Source organism: Anomaloglossus baeobatrachus, chromosome 6, assembly GCF_048569485.1.
Source record: "Anomaloglossus baeobatrachus isolate aAnoBae1 chromosome 6, aAnoBae1.hap1, whole genome shotgun sequence".
Lineage (NCBI taxonomy): Eukaryota > Metazoa > Chordata > Amphibia > Anura > Aromobatidae > Anomaloglossus > Anomaloglossus baeobatrachus.
The window spans coordinates 568,317,389-568,333,190 of NC_134358.1; the positions used below are offsets into that span (position 1 = coordinate 568,317,389).

General features: G+C 53.0%; 1 protein-coding gene across 1 annotated transcript in view; it reads left to right on the forward strand.

Moving 5' to 3' along the window:
• Window positions 1-8,016: 8,016 nt before the first annotated feature.
• LOC142243988 (cyclic nucleotide-binding domain-containing protein 2-like) overlaps window positions 8,017-15,802 on the forward strand; it is a 39,377-nt gene continuing 31,591 nt past the window's right edge. The window contains exons 1-2 of the mRNA XM_075316172.1: window positions 8,017-8,070; window positions 8,856-8,912. Coding sequence (XP_075172287.1) covers window positions 8,017-8,070; window positions 8,856-8,912 — 111 coding nt within the window. The remainder of the gene's footprint in view (window positions 8,071-8,855; window positions 8,913-15,802) is intronic.

Below are 15,802 nucleotides of genomic sequence, written 5' to 3' on the forward strand. Positions count from 1 at the left end.
GCTGGACGAGTTGCACTTTTGAACAGATTAATGTTATATTTTGATAGATCGGGCATGTCTGAACGCGGCGATACCAAATATGTGCATATATTTTTTAACTGCTTTTTTTCAATTAGCAAAAGGGAGGTGATTTGTGTTTTTTTACATTTCTTTCTACTTTTAAAAGCATTTTTCTCCACTTTTTATTGTTTTTATTGTCTTGAAGCTGCGATATTCGATCATTTCTGGTGTACAGAGCACGGCATCCATCAGCTTCCATCTGAACAGCAGAAATGGTGATCTCCGGTCAATGTCGGAGCGCAGCGGTCACAGATCTGTGCCACGTCAGTGACGGGGGTCATCAGCTGACCCTGCGCCGTCCAGACCACCCATCAGAGCCCCACAATCATGTCACATGGCCACCAACTGGAGCGGGGAATGGCACACGTAAGATCATAGACTGAAATCGGGATATAACTGGTTAACAGGTGGGTGGTGGTATTTTTTTAAATTTTGCATTTTTTTCTCCTTTTTCTGATTTTGTTTATTGCTACAATCGCCGTACGAGTCTTGTTTTCCGCCGGGCGACTTGTATCTTGTAGCTATGAATGGCGCCATTTATTTTACCAGTTATCGTACTGGAAAAGAAGAATATAATTCCAAGATGGAAGAACAGTGAAAAAAGCTAAATTCCGCAATTGTTTTTTGCTCGGTAATAACGACCGGTCCGTACTTCCGTTCTCTTGTAAACCCCAGTGCAATTATCACGAAACCAAACTTTTAAATTTTTGTCTAAATTAAGAAGTAAAAAAGATCAAGACCTGTCAGATTTAGTTTTTTTTGATCGTCCGTGTGACTGTTGCTTTTTGCGACGGACGCTGACGTCATTGACTCCATTTTGGGGGGATTCGATGTTTTCATTACTCAGTGTTGCAAAAACTAAAAAAACACAATTCTGTCATTTCCAATTTTTTCTCTTAACTTTTCTTATCAATCAGGGTCATTAATTAGATATTTTGATGGATCAAACGTTTGCGATGAAACCAAATATTTATTTCTTAATATCTATAATATTAATAAGAGAAAATTACAGTGATTACAATTTTTGTGTATTTTTTTTAATTATTATTTTTATATTACTTTATTTGTTAGTCCCTTTGGGAGATTTGAAGCTGTGATGGTGCGATTGCTTAGAGTGATAGGTTGTTACTGGTGTAGGATGATACTGCTGTATATACCACAAACAATCACAAGTCAAAATCACCAAGGGTCTAACAAATACTAAATCTAAACAATCTAAATCTAAAAAACTAATCTAAACAAAATAAAATAAAAATACCATACTACTGCAGTATATAGCAAGAATCATGGTCTTCTCTGAACACCAGCAAAAGGCTGGACTTGAGCAGGGCATTGTAATGACAGCTGTGGACGTCACCTCACCACTGCGGACAATCACAGATCCCTGGGGTCCTGCTACCGCTTTGAACAGCACACTACAGACCACCAGCTTACACTCTACAGGAGAGAGAGGACCCCACTGACCATAAGAGCTTACACTCTACAGGAGAGAGAGGACCCCACTGACCATAAGAGCTTACACTCCACAGGAGAGAGGACCCCACTGGTCATAAGAGCTTACACTCTACAGGAGAGAGGACCCCACTGGTGATAAGAGCTTACACTCCACAGGAGAGAGAGAGGACCCCACTGACCATAAGAGCTTACACTCCACAGGAGAGAGAGAGGACCCCACTGACCATAAGAGCTTACACTATACAGAAGAGAGGACCCCACTGACCGTAAGAGCTTACACTCTACAAGAGAGAGAGGACCCCACTGACCATAAGAGCTTACACTCTACAGGAGAAAGAGGACCCCACTGGCCATAAGAGCTTACATTCTACAGGAGAGAGAGAGGACCCCACTGGCCATAAGAGCTTACACTCTACAGGAGAGAGAGGACCCCACTGGCCATAAGAGCTTACACTCTACAGGAGAGACAGGACCCCACTGACCATAAGAGCTTACATTCTACAGGAGAAAGAGAGAGGACCCCACTGACCATAGGAACTTACACTCTACAGGAGAGAGAGAGAGAACCCCACTGACCATAAGAGCTTACACTCCACAGGAGAGAGAGAACCCTGCTGACCATAAGAGCTTACACTCTACAGGAGAAAGAGGACCCCACTGACCATAAGAGCTTACATTCTACAGGAGAGAGAGAGGACCCCACTGGCCATAAGAGCTTACACTCTACAGGAGAGAGAGGACCCCACTGGCCATAAGACCTTACACTCTACAGGAGAGACAGGACCCCACTGACCATAAGAGCTTACATTCTACAGGAGAAAGAGAGAGGACCCCACTGACCATAGGAACTTACACTCTACAGGAGAGAGAGAGAGAACCCCACTGACCATAAGAGCTTACACTCCACAGGAGAGAGAGAACCCTGCTGACCATAAGAGCTTACACTCTACAGGAGAGAGGGGACCCCGCTGACCATAAGAGCTTACACTCTACAGGACAGACAGGACCCCACTGATCACAAGAGCTTACACTCTACAGTTGAGAGGACTCCACTGATAATAAGAGCTTACACTCTACAGGAGAGAGAGAGAGGACCCCACTGACCATAGGAACTTACACTCTACAGGAGAGAGAGAGAGGATCCCACTGACCATAAGAGCTTACACTCTACAGGAGAGAGAGAGAGGATCCCACTGACCATAAGAGCTTACACTCTACAGAAGAGAGAGGACCCCACTGACCATAAGAGCTTACACTCTACAAGAGAGAGAGGAACCCACTGACCATAAGAGCTTACACTCTACAGGAGAAAGAGGACCCCACTGACCATAAGAGCTTACACTCTACAGGAGAGAGAGAGAGGAGCCCACTGACCATAAGAGCTTACACTCTACAGGAGAAAGAGGACCCCACTGACCATAAGAGCTTACACTCTACAGGAGAGAGAGAGGACCCCACTGACCATAAGAGCTTACACTCTACAGGAGAGAGAGAGGACCCCACTGACCATAAGAGCTTACACTCTACAGGAGAGAGAGAGGACCCCACTGACCATAAGAGCTTACACTCTACAGGAGAGAGAGAACCCCACTGACCATAAGAGCTTACACTCTACAGGAGAGAGAGAGGACCCCACTGACCATAAGAGCTTACACTCCACAGGAGAGAGAGAGGACCCCACTGACCATAAGAGCTAACACTCTACAGGAGAGAGAGAGGACCCCACTGACCATAAAAGCTTACACTCTACAGGAGAGAGAGAGGACCCCACTGACCATAAGAGCTTACACTCTACAGAAGAGAGAGAGGACCCCACTGACCATAAGAGCTTACACTCTACAGGAGAGAGAGAGGACCCAACTGACCATAAGAGCTTACACTCTACAGGAGAGAGAGAGGACCCCACTGACCAAAAGAGCTTACACTCTACAGGAGAGAGAGAACCCCACTGACCATAAGAGCTTACACTCTACAGGAGAGAGAGAGGACCCCACTGACCATAAGAGCTTACACTCCACAGGAGAGAGGACCCCACTGGTCATAAGAGCTTACACTCTACAGGAGAGAGGACCCCACTGGTCATAAGAGCTTACACTCCACAGGAGAGAGAGAGGACCCCACTGACCATAAGAGCTTACACTCCACAGGAGAGAGAGAGGACCCCACTGACCATAAGAGCTTACACTATACAGAAGAGAGGACCCCACTGACCGTAAGAGCTTACACTCTACAAGAGAGAGAGGACCCCACTGACCATAAGAGCTTACACTCTACAGGAGAAAGAGGACCCCACTGGCCATAAGAGCTTACATTCTACAGGAGAGAGAGAGGACCCCACTGGCCATAAGAGCTTACACTCTACAGGAGAGAGAGGACCCCACTGGCCATAAGAGCTTACACTCTACAGGAGAGACAGGACCCCACTGACCATAAGAGCTTACATTCTACAGGAGAAAGAGAGAGGACCCCACTGACCATAGGAACTTACACTCTACAGGAGAGAGAGAGAACCCCACTGACCATAAGAGCTTACACTCCACAGGAGAGAGAGAACCCTGCTGACCATAAGAGCTTACACTCTACAGGAGAAAGAGGACCCCACTGACCATAAGAGCTTACATTCTACAGGAGAGAGAGAGGACCCCACTGGCCATAAGAGCTTACACTCTACAGGAGAGAGAGGACCCCACTGGCCATAAGAGCTTACACTCTACAGGAGAGACAGGACCCCACTGACCATAAGAGCTTACATTCTACAGGAGAAAGAGAGAGGACCCCACTGACCATAGGAACTTACACTCTACAGGAGAGAGAGAGAGAACCCCACTGACCATAAGAGCTTACACTCCACAGGAGAGAGAGAGGACCCCACTGACCATAAGAGCTTACACTCTACAGGAGAGAGAGAGAGGACCCCACTGACCATAAGAGCTTACACTCTACAGGAGAGAGAGAGGACCCCACTGACCATAAGAGCTAACACTCTACAGAAGAGAGAGAGGACCCCACTGACCATAAGAGCTTACACTCTACAGAAGAGAGAGAGGACCCCACTGACCATAAGAGCTTACACTCTACAGGAGAGAGAGAGAGAGAGAGGACCCCACTGACCATAAGAGCTTACACTCTACAGGAGAGAGAGAGGACCCCACTGACCATAAGAGCTTACACTCTACAGGAGAGAGAGAGGACCCCACTGACCATAAGAGCTTACACTCTACAGGAGAGAGAGAACCCCACTGACCATAAGAGCTTACACTCTACAGGAGAGAGAGAGGACCCCACTGACCATAAGAGCTTACACTCCACAGGAGAGAGAGAGGACCCCACTGACCATAAGAGCTAACACTCTACAGGAGAGAGAGAGGACCCCACTGACCATAAGAGCTTACACTCTACAGGAGAGAGAGAACCCCACTGACCATAAGAACTTACACTCTACAGGAGAGAGAGAACCCCACTGACCATAAGAGCTTACACTCCACAGGAGAGAGAGAGAGAGGACCCCACTGACCATAAGAGCTTACACTGTACAGGAGAGAGAGGACCCCACTGACCATAAGAGCTTACACTCTACAGTAGAGAGAGAGGACCCCACTGACCATAAGAGCTTACACTCTACAGGAGAGCGAGGACCCCACTGACCATAAGAGCTTACACTCCACAGGCGAGAGAGAGGACCCCACTGACCATAAGAGCTTACACTCTACAGGAGAGAGAGAGAGAGGACCCCACTGACCATAAGAGCATACACTCTACAGGAGAGAGAGAGGACCCCACTGACCATAAGAGCTTACACTCTACAGGAGAGAGAGAGGATCTCACTGACCATAAGAGCTTACACTCTACAGGAGAGAGAGAGAGGATCTCACTGACCATAAGAGCTTACACTCTACAGGAGAGAGAGGACTCCACTGACCATAAGAGCTTACACTCTACAGGAGAGAGAGGACCCCACTGGCCATAAGAGCTTACACTCTACAGGAGAGAGAGGACCCTGCTTACCATAAGAGATTACACTCTACAGGAGAGACAGGACCCCACTGACCATAAGAGCTTACATTCTACAGGAGAGAGAGAGGACCCCACTGGCCATAAGAGCTTACACTCTACAGGAGAGAGAGGACCCCACTGGCCATAAGAGCTTACACTCTACAGGAGAGACAGGACCCCACTGACCATAAGAGCTTACATTCTACAGGAGAAAAAGAGAGGACCCCACTGACCATAGGAACTTACACTCTACAGGAGAGAGAGAGAGAACCCCACTGACCATAAGAGCTTACACTCCACAGGAGAGAGAGAACCCTGCTGACCATAAGAGCTTACACTCTACAGGAGAGAGGGGACCCCGCTGACCATAAGAGCTTACACTCTACAGGACAGACAGGACCCCACTGATCACAAGAGCTTACACTCTACAGTTGAGAGGACTCCACTGATAATAAGAACTTACACTCTACAGGAGAGAGAGAACCCCACTGACCATAAGAGCTTACACTCCACAGGAGAGAGAGAGAGAGGACCCCACTGACCATAAGAGCTTACACTGTACAGGAGAGAGAGGACCCCACTGACCATAAGAGCTTACACTCTACAGTAGAGAGAGAGGACCCCACTGACCATAAGAGCTTACACTCTACAGGAGAGCGAGGACCCCACTGACCATAAGAGCTTACACTCCACAGGCGAGAGAGAGGACCCCACTGACCATAAGAGCTTACACTCTACAGGAGAGAGAGAGAGAGGACCCCACTGACCATAAGAGCTTACACTCTACAGGAGAGAGAGAGGACCCCACTGACCATAAGAGCTTACACTCTACAGGAGAGAGAGAGGATCTCACTGACCATAAGAGCTTACACTCTACAGGAGAGAGAGAGAGGATCTCACTGACCATAAGAGCTTACACTCTACAGGAGAGAGAGGACTCCACTGACCATAAGAGCTTACACTCTACAGGAGAGAGAGGACCCCACTGGCCATAAGAGCTTACACTCTACAGGAGAGAGAGGACCCTGCTTACCATAAGAGATTACACTCTACAGGAGAGACAGGACCCCACTGACCATAAGAGCTTACATTCTACAGGAGAGAGAGAGGACCCCACTGGCCATAAGAGCTTACACTCTACAGGAGAGAGAGGACCCCACTGGCCATAAGAGCTTACACTCTACAGGAGAAAAAGAGAGGACCCCACTGACCATAGGAACTTACACTCTACAGGAGAGAGAGAGAGAATCCCACTGACCATAAGAGCTTACACTCCACAGGAGAGAGAGAACCCTGCTGACCATAAGAGCTTACACTCTACAGGAGAGAGGGGACCCCGCTGACCATAAGAGCTTACACTCTACAGGACAGACAGGACCCCACTGATCACAAGAGCTTACACTCTACAGTTGAGAGGACTCCACTGATAATAAGAGCTTACACTCTACAGGAGAGAGAGAGAGGACCCCACTGACCATAGGAACTTACACTCTACAGGAGAGAGAGAGGATCGAACTGACCATAAGAGCTTACACTCTACAGAAGAGAGAGAGAGGATCCCACTGACCATAAGAGCTTACACTCTACAGGAGAGAGAGGACCCCACTGACCATAAGAGCTTACACTCTACAGGAGAGAGAGAGAGGATCCCACTGACCATAAGAGCTTACACTCTACAGAAGAGAGAGGACCCCACTGACCATAAGAGCTTACACTCTACAGAAGAGAGAGGACCCCACTGACCATAAGAGCTTACACTCTACAGGAGAGACAGGACCAAACTGACCATAAGAGCTTACACTCTACAGGAGAGAGGCCATGTTGCAGAGACCACCCTCTATCTCTGGTTAGGGGTCCTGTACTGCTGTGGTGTGGAGGAGTTTGGTGATCCAGCATCGGAGCTGCCAAATCATCCAACTCTTGTAAACATCTGTAAACACCACAATCTACACTGATACATTGTAACAAACAGCAGGGAGATCTGTGCTGCTGATGGGTTCAGCTCACAGATTGTGTTGACTGGATGCAAGTGGAGCAAAGCTTCAGCTGTGAGTAGTCTGCACAGATGTTCTCATTCAGTGACAGCAAGCAGAGATCTGGTCAATGTTAAGGAGGTAAAAGAGAAAATCTATTGGTTGTCATAGAGAGCATTGATCTCCTGTGAGTGCAGGGACCGGATTATGACACGTCCCTCATATGCGGTCTCCAGAGTAGCGGCCGGTCCCTGTGCGGGATGTGACCGGTCCGGTGTGACAGGTGGAGCAGCGGCCGGTCCCTGTGCGGGATGTGACCGGTCCGGTGTGACAGGTGGAGCAGCGGCCGGTCCCTGTGCGGGATGTGACCGGTCCGGTGTGACAGGTGGAGCAGCGGCCGGTCCCTGTGCGGGATGTGACCGGTCCGGTGTGACAGGTGGAGCAGTGTCCGGCGCCCGCGGCTGTCCCCGTGTGTGGCCTCTGCAGGAAGTGTGCGGCTCTAGGAGACGTGCGGGGCTTGTGCAGGAGCAGCACCATGTCACCTGCCCAGACGCAGGGCGCGTCCCCCGGCACCGGGAGGCCGGCAAAGGTATGGCCGGGCAGGGGGGGACCCATTCATAGGGGTCATGTGGGTGATGTGCCCGGCGGATGGCACCTCTGCCAAATCCCAGCATCTCTGAGCCACTGAGCAGCGACACATCCACCTCCATCCAGACCTAATACTACTCACAGCTGAGGGGTTGTTACAATGTATCCATTCTAAACAATCCTCTGCGGTAAATCGCTGATACATTGTAACAAACGATCAGGAAAGGAGGCAGATGGGTTCAGCTCACAGAGGATACAAAGTCTCTGTCCTGAGCAGATCTGGAGCGATAAGGACAATCCTGCCCCAGTTCATGCTTCTTATATTGTGTTTTGGGTTTTTTTGCATTTTTTGTGCAGGAGACCTGGATTTAACAGTAAAAAAGACAGTGAATGTGATTTCATGGACGTTCGTGTCCTGTTGTGTTTAGAGACGCTGTTCAACTATGCGAGGGGGGGGGGTGTAATAGGCAACTATAGGGGGGCCTGCGAACATGCACGTATAAAAAAACCCACGCAATTGTATTTTTAAGTGCAGAATCCTATTATAACTGCAAAAAAAAAAAAAGCCATTAAAGGGAATTTGTCACCAGGTATTTGCTGCCTAATCTGAGAGCAGCATGATGAAGGAAAAGAGATCCTGATTCCAGTGATGTGTCACTTACTGAGCAGCGTAGTGTAGTTTTGATAAAACCACTGTTTAATTAGCAGGAGATTATCATTACAGGACTACTTGGAGAGCTGTGGGTAGTCCAGCATATTCCTGAGCTTGTTATATATCTGCTCTAGATAGAAGAAGAAGACGACAAGCTGCCGTTAGGTGGAGACCCCATTGAGGACGACAAGGTTCAGTCAGGTGGAGACCCCGATGAGGAGGACAAGGTGCAGTCAGGTGGAGACCCCAATGAGGATGAGCTGCAGTCAGGTGGAGACCCTGGTGATAAAAACTAGCTGCAGTCAGGTGGAGACCCCGATGAGGATGAGCTGCAGTCAGAGGGAGACCCCGATGAGGACGAGCTGCAATCAGGTGGAGACCCCGATGAGGATGAGCTGCAGTCAGGTGGAGACCCCGATGAGGATGAGCTGCAGTCAGGTGGAGACCCCGATGATGACGAGCTGCAGTCAGGTGGAGACCCCGATGAGGACGAGCTGCAGTCAGGTGGAGACCCCGATGAGGATGAGCTGTAGTCAGGAGGAGACCCTGATGAGGACGAGCTGCAGTCAGGTGGAGACCCCGATGAGGATGAGCCTCAGTCAGGTGGAGACCCCGATGAGGATGAGCTTCAGTCAGGTGGAGACCCCGATGATGACGAGCTGCAGTCAGGTGGAGACCCCGATGAGGATGACGAGCTGCAGTCAGGTGGAGACCCCGATGAGGATGACGAGCTGCAGTCAGGTGAAGACCCCCAATGAGGATGAGCTACAGTCAGGTGGAGACCCCGATGAGGATGAGCCTCAGTCAGGTGGAGACCCCGATGATGACGAGCTGCAGTCAGGTGGAGACCCCTGTGAGGACGAGCTGCAGTCACATGGAGACCCTGATGAGGATGAGCTGCAGTCAGGTGGAGACCCTGATGAGGACGAGCTGCAGTCAGGTGGAGACCCCGATGATGACAAGCTGCAGTCAGGTGGAGACCCCTGTGAGGACGAGCTGCAGTCAGGTGGAGACCCCGATGATGACGAGCCGCAGTCAGGTGGAGACCCCGATGAGGATGAGCCTCAGTCAGGTGGAGACCCCGATGAGGATGAGCTGCAGTCAGAGGGAGACCCCGATGAGGACGAGCTGCAGTCAGAGGGAGACCCCGATGAGGACGAGCTGCAGTCAGGTGGAGACCCCGATGAGGATGAGCTGCAGTCAGGTGGAGACCCCGATGAGGACGAGCTGCAGTCAGGTGGAGACCCTGATGAGGACGAGCTGCAGTCAGGTGGAGACCCTGATGAGGATGAGCCTCAGTCAGGTGGAGACCCCGATGAGGATGAGCTTCAGTCAGGTGGAGACCCCGATGATGACGAGCTGCAGTCAGGTGGAGACCCCGATGAGGACGAGCTGCAGTCAGATGGAGACCCCGATGAGGACGAGCTGCAGTCAGGTGAAGACCCCGATGATGACGAGCTGCAGTCAGGTAGAGACCCTGATGAGGATGAGCTGCAGTCAGGTGGAGACCCCGATGAGGACGAGCTGCAGTCAGGTGGAGACCCCGATGAGGACGAGCTGCAGTCAGGTGGAGACCCCGATGAGGACGAGCTGCAGTCAGGTGGAGACCCCGATGAGGATGAGATGCAGTCAGGTGGAGACCCCGATGAGGACGAGCTGCAGTCAGGTGGAGACCCCGATGATGACGAGCTGCAGTCAGATGGAGACCCCGATGAGGATGAGCTGCAGTCAGGTGGAGACCCCGATGAGGATGAGATGCAGTCAGGTGGAGACCCCGATGAGGACGAGCTGCAGTCAGGTGGAGACCCCGATGATGACGAGCTGCAGTCAGATGGAGACCCCGATGAGGACGAGCTGCAGTCAGGTGGAGACCCCGATGAGGATGAGATGCAGTCAGGTGGAGACCCCGATGATGACGAGCTGCAGTCAGATGGAGACCCCGATGAGGATGAGCTGCAGTCAGGTGGAGACCCCGATGAGGATGAGATGCAGTCAGGTGGAGACCCCGATGATGACGAGCTGCAGTCAGATGGAGACCCCGATGAGGATGAGATGCAGTCAGGTGGAGACCCCGATGAGGATGAGATGCAGTCAGGTGGAGACCCCGATGAGGACGAGCTGCAGTCAGATGGAGACCCCGATGAGGATGAGCTGCAGTCAGGTGGAGACCCCGATGAGGATGAGCTGCAGTCAGGTGGAGACCCCGATGAGGATGAGATGCAGTCAGGTGGAGACCCCGATGAGGATGAGATGCAGTCAGGTGGAGACCCCGATGAGGACGAGCTGCAGTCAGGTGGAGACCCCGATGATGACGAGCTGCAGTCAGATGGAGACCCCGATGAGGATGAGATGCAGTCAGGTGGAGACCCCGATGATGACGAGCTGCAGTCAGATGGAGACCCCGATGAGGATGAGCTGCAGTCAGGTGGAGACCCCGATGAGGATGAGATGCAGTCAGGTGGAGACCCCGATGATGACGAGCTGCAGTCAGATGGAGACCCCGATGAGGATGAGCTGCAGTCAGGTGGAGACCCAGATGAGGATGAGATGCAGTCAGGTGGAGACCCCGATGAGGATGAGATGCAGTCAGGTGGAGACCCCGATGAGGACGAGCTGCAGTCAGATGGAGACCCCGATGAGGATGAGCTGCAGTCAGGTGGAGACCCCGATGAGGATGAGCTGCAGTCAGGTGGAGACCCCGATGAGGATGAGATGCAGTCAGGTGGAGACCCCGATGAGGATGAGATGCAGTCAGGTGGAGACCCCGATGAGGACGAGCTGCAGTCAGGTGGAGACCCCGATGATGACGAGCTGCAGTCAGATGGAGACCCCGATGAGGATGAGATGCAGTCAGGTGGAGACCCCGATGATGACGAGCTGCAGTCAGGTGGAGACCCCTGTGAGGACGAGCTGCAGTCAGGTGGAGACCCCGATGATGACGAGCTGCAGTCAGGTGGAGACCCCGATGAGGACAATGAGCTGCAGTCAGGTGGAGACCCCGATGATGACGAGCTGCAGTCAGGTGGAGACCCCGATGATGACGAGCTGCAGTCAGGTGGAGACCCTGATGAGGATGAGCCTCAGTCAGGTGGAGACCCCGATGATGACGAGCTGCAGTCAGGTGGAGACCCCGATGATGACGAGCTGCAGTCAGGTGGAGACCCCGATGATGACGAGCTGCAGTCAGGTGGAGACCCCGATGATGACGAGCTGCATTTCGGTGATTTTTGTGCCGGTCGGCTCTGTTCTCCGTATACTGTATCTATCGCTCTAGGTCACAGATGCAGCCGGTGACCGGTCCCGGGGCTGTGAGACATTGTCCCCTCCCCCGCTCTCACTGGTGTAATTATTGGGCAGCCTGATAATGAGCAGGTAGCTGCGTGTGACATGAGTAAGGTGTGATTACGGCCCCATGATTGCCCTCGCACAGGTGCAGCCACCTCACCTGCCCTGGTTATATGACACCTCCACATACAGGTGCGTCACATCTCCGGTTTTGCTGCTTTGTAAGGACACAAACCTTTATTACATCGTCTGTCACCAGATCCATCACATCCTGGGAAAGGAGGAGAAGACAACTGCTCACATAGCAATCCCCTAATAGACAATAACAGGCTGATCACAGGGGGTCTCACAGCTGTGGACCCCAGCGATCAGCTGTAATCTGTGGGGGAACCCAGCATGTGTGGAGACAGAGGGCTGCACGGTCTGCAGGAATGTCTGTATGGACCAGCTCTGGCCATTACTGAGGGTCACACCGGGGGGTATATGGAGCAGTGTGTGGAGATGGAGGGCTGCACGGTCTGCAGGAATGTCTGTATGGACCGGCTCTGGCCATTAGTGAGGGTCACACCGGGGGGTATATGGAGCAGTGTGTGGAGACGGAGGGGTGCACGGTCTGCAGGAATGTCTGTATGGTCCAGCTCTGGCCGTTACTGAGGGTCACACCGAGGGGTATATGGAGCAGTGTGTGGAGACGGAGGGGCGCACGGTCTGCAGGAATGTCTGTATGGACCAGCTCTGGCCGTTACTGAGGGTCACACCGGGGGGTATATGGAGCGGTGTGTGGAGACAGAGGGCTGCACGGTCTGCAGGAATGTCTATATGGACCGGCTCTGGCCGTTACTGAGGGTCACACCGGGGGTATATGGAGCGGTGTGTGGAGATGGAGGGGCGCACGGTCTGCAGGAATGTCTGTATGGACTGGCTCTGGCCATTACTGAGGGTCACACCGGTGGGTATATGGAGCAGTGTGTGGAGATGGAGAGGTGCACGGTCTGCAGGAATGTCTGTATGGACTGGCTCTGGACATTACTGAGGGTCACACCGGGGGGTATACAGAGCAGTGTGTGGAGATGAAGGGGTGCACGGTCTGCAGGAATGTCTGTATGGACTGGCTCTGGCCATTACTGAGGGTCACACCGGGGGGTATATGAAGCAGTGTGTGGAGACGGAGGGGCGCACGGTCTACAGGAATGTCTGTATGGACTGGCTCTGGCCATTACTGAGGGTCACACCGGGGGGTATATGGAGCAGTGTGTGGAGATGGAGGGGTGCACGGTCTGCAGGAATGTCTGTATGGACTGGCTCTGGCCATTACTGAGGGTCACACCGGGGGGTATATGAAGCAGTGTGTGGAGACGGAGGGGCGCACGGTCTGCAGGAATGTCTGTATGGACTGGCTCTGGCCATTACTGAGGGTCACACCGGGGGGTATATGAAGCAGTGTGTGGAGATGGAGGGGTGCACGGTCTGCAGGAATGTCTGTATGGACTGGCTCTGGCCGTTATTGAGGGTCACACCGGGGGGTATATGGAGCGGTGTGTGGAGATGGAGGGGTGCACGGTCTGCAGGAATGTCTGTATGGACTGGCTCTGGCCGTTATTGAGGGTCACACCGGGGGGTATATGGAGCGGTGTGTGGAGATGGAGGGGTGCACGGTCTGCAGGAATGTCTGTATGGACTGGCTCTGGCCGTTATTGAGGGTCACACCGGGGGGTATATGGAGCGGTGTGTGCAGATGGAGGGGTGCACGGTCTGCAGGAATGTCTGTATGGACCGGCTCTGGCCATTACTGAGGGTCACACCGGGGGGTATATGGAGCGGTGTGTGTAGATGGAGGGGTGCACGGTCTGCAGGAATGTCTGTATGGACTGGCTCTGGCCATTACTGAGGGTCACACCGGGGGGTATATGGAGCGGTGTGTGGAGATGGAGGGGTGCACGGTCTGCAGGAATGTCTGTATGGACTGGCTCTGGCCGTTATTGAGGGTCACACCGGGGGGTATATGGAGCGGTGTGTGGAGATGGAGGGGTGCACGGTCTGCAGGAATGTCTGTATGGACTGGCTCTGGCCGTTATTGAGGGTCACACCGGGGGGTATATGGAGCGGTGTGTGCAGATGGAGGGGTGCACGGTCTGCAGGAATGTCTGTATGGACTGGTTCTGGCCATTACTGAGGGTCACACCGGGGGGTATATGGAGCGGTGTGTGCAGATGGACGGGGCGCACGGTCTGCAGGAATGTCTGTATGGACTGGCTCTGGCCGTTACTGAGGGTCACACCGGGGGGTATATGGAGCGGTGTGTGTAGATGGAGGGGTGCACGGTCTGCAGGAATGTCTGTATGGACCAGCTCTGGCCATTAGTGAGGGTCACACCGGGGGTATATGGAGCGGTGTGTGCAGATGGAGGGGCGCACGGTCTGCAGGAATGTCTGTATGGACCGGCTCTGGCCATTAGTGAGGGTCACACCGGGGGGTATATGGAGCAGTGTGTGGAGATGGAGGGGCGCACGGTCTGCAGAAATGTCTGTATGGACCGGCTCTGGCCATTAGTGAGGGTCACACCGGGGGGTATATGGAGCGGTGTGTGCAGATGGAGGGGCGCACGGTCTGCAGGAATGTCTGTATGGACTGGCTCTGGCCGTTACTGAGGGTCACACCGGGGGGTATATGGAGCAGTGTGTGGAGACGGAGGGGTGCACGGTCTGCAGGAATGTCTGTATGGACCAGCTCTGGCCATTAGTGAGGGTCACACTGGGGGTATATGGCGCGGTGTGTGTAGATGGAGGGGTGCACGGTCTGCAGGAATGTCTGTATGGACCGGCTCTGGCCATTACTGAGGGTCACACCGGGGGGTATATGGAGCAGTGTGGGGAAATGGAGGGGTGCACGGTCTGCAGGAATGTCTGTATGGACCGGCTCTGGCCATTACTGAGGGTCACACCGGGGGGTATATGGAGCGGTGTGTGGAGATGGAGGGGTGCACGGTCTGCAGGAATGTCTGTATGGACTGGCTCTGGCCGTTATTGAGGGTCACACCGGGGGGTATATGGAGCGGTGTGTGCAGATGGAGGGGTGCACGGTCTGCAGGAATGTCTGTATGGACTGGTTCTGGCCATTACTGAGGGTCACACCGGGGGGTATATGGAGCGGTGTGTGCAGATGGACGGGGCGCACGGTCTGCAGGAATGTCTGTATGGACTGGCTCTGGCCGTTACTGAGGGTCACACCGGGGGGTATATGGAGCGGTGTGTGTAGATGGAGGGGTGCACGGTCTGCAGGAATGTCTGTATGGACCAGCTCTGGCCATTAGTGAGGGTCACACCGGGGGTATATGGAGCGGTGTGTGCAGATGGAGGGGCGCACGGTCTGCAGGAATGTCTGTATGGACCGGCTCTGGCCATTAGTGAGGGTCACACCGGGGGGTATATGGAGCAGTGTGTGGAGATGGAGGGGCGCACGGTCTGCAGAAATGTCTGTATGGACCGGCTCTGGCCATTAGTGAGGGTCACACCGGGGGGTATATGGAGCGGTGTGTGCAGATGGAGGGGCGCACGGTCTGCAGGAATGTCTGTATGGACTGGCTCTGGCCGTTACTGAGGGTCACACCGGGGGGTATATGGAGCAGTGTGTGGAGACGGAGGGGTGCACGGTCTGCAGGAATGTCTGTATGGACCAGCTCTGGCCATTAGTGAGGGTCACACTGGGGGTATATGGCGCGGTGTGTGTAGATGCAGGGGTGCACGGTCTGCAGGAATGTCTGTATGGACCGGCTCTGGCCATTACTGAGGGTCACACC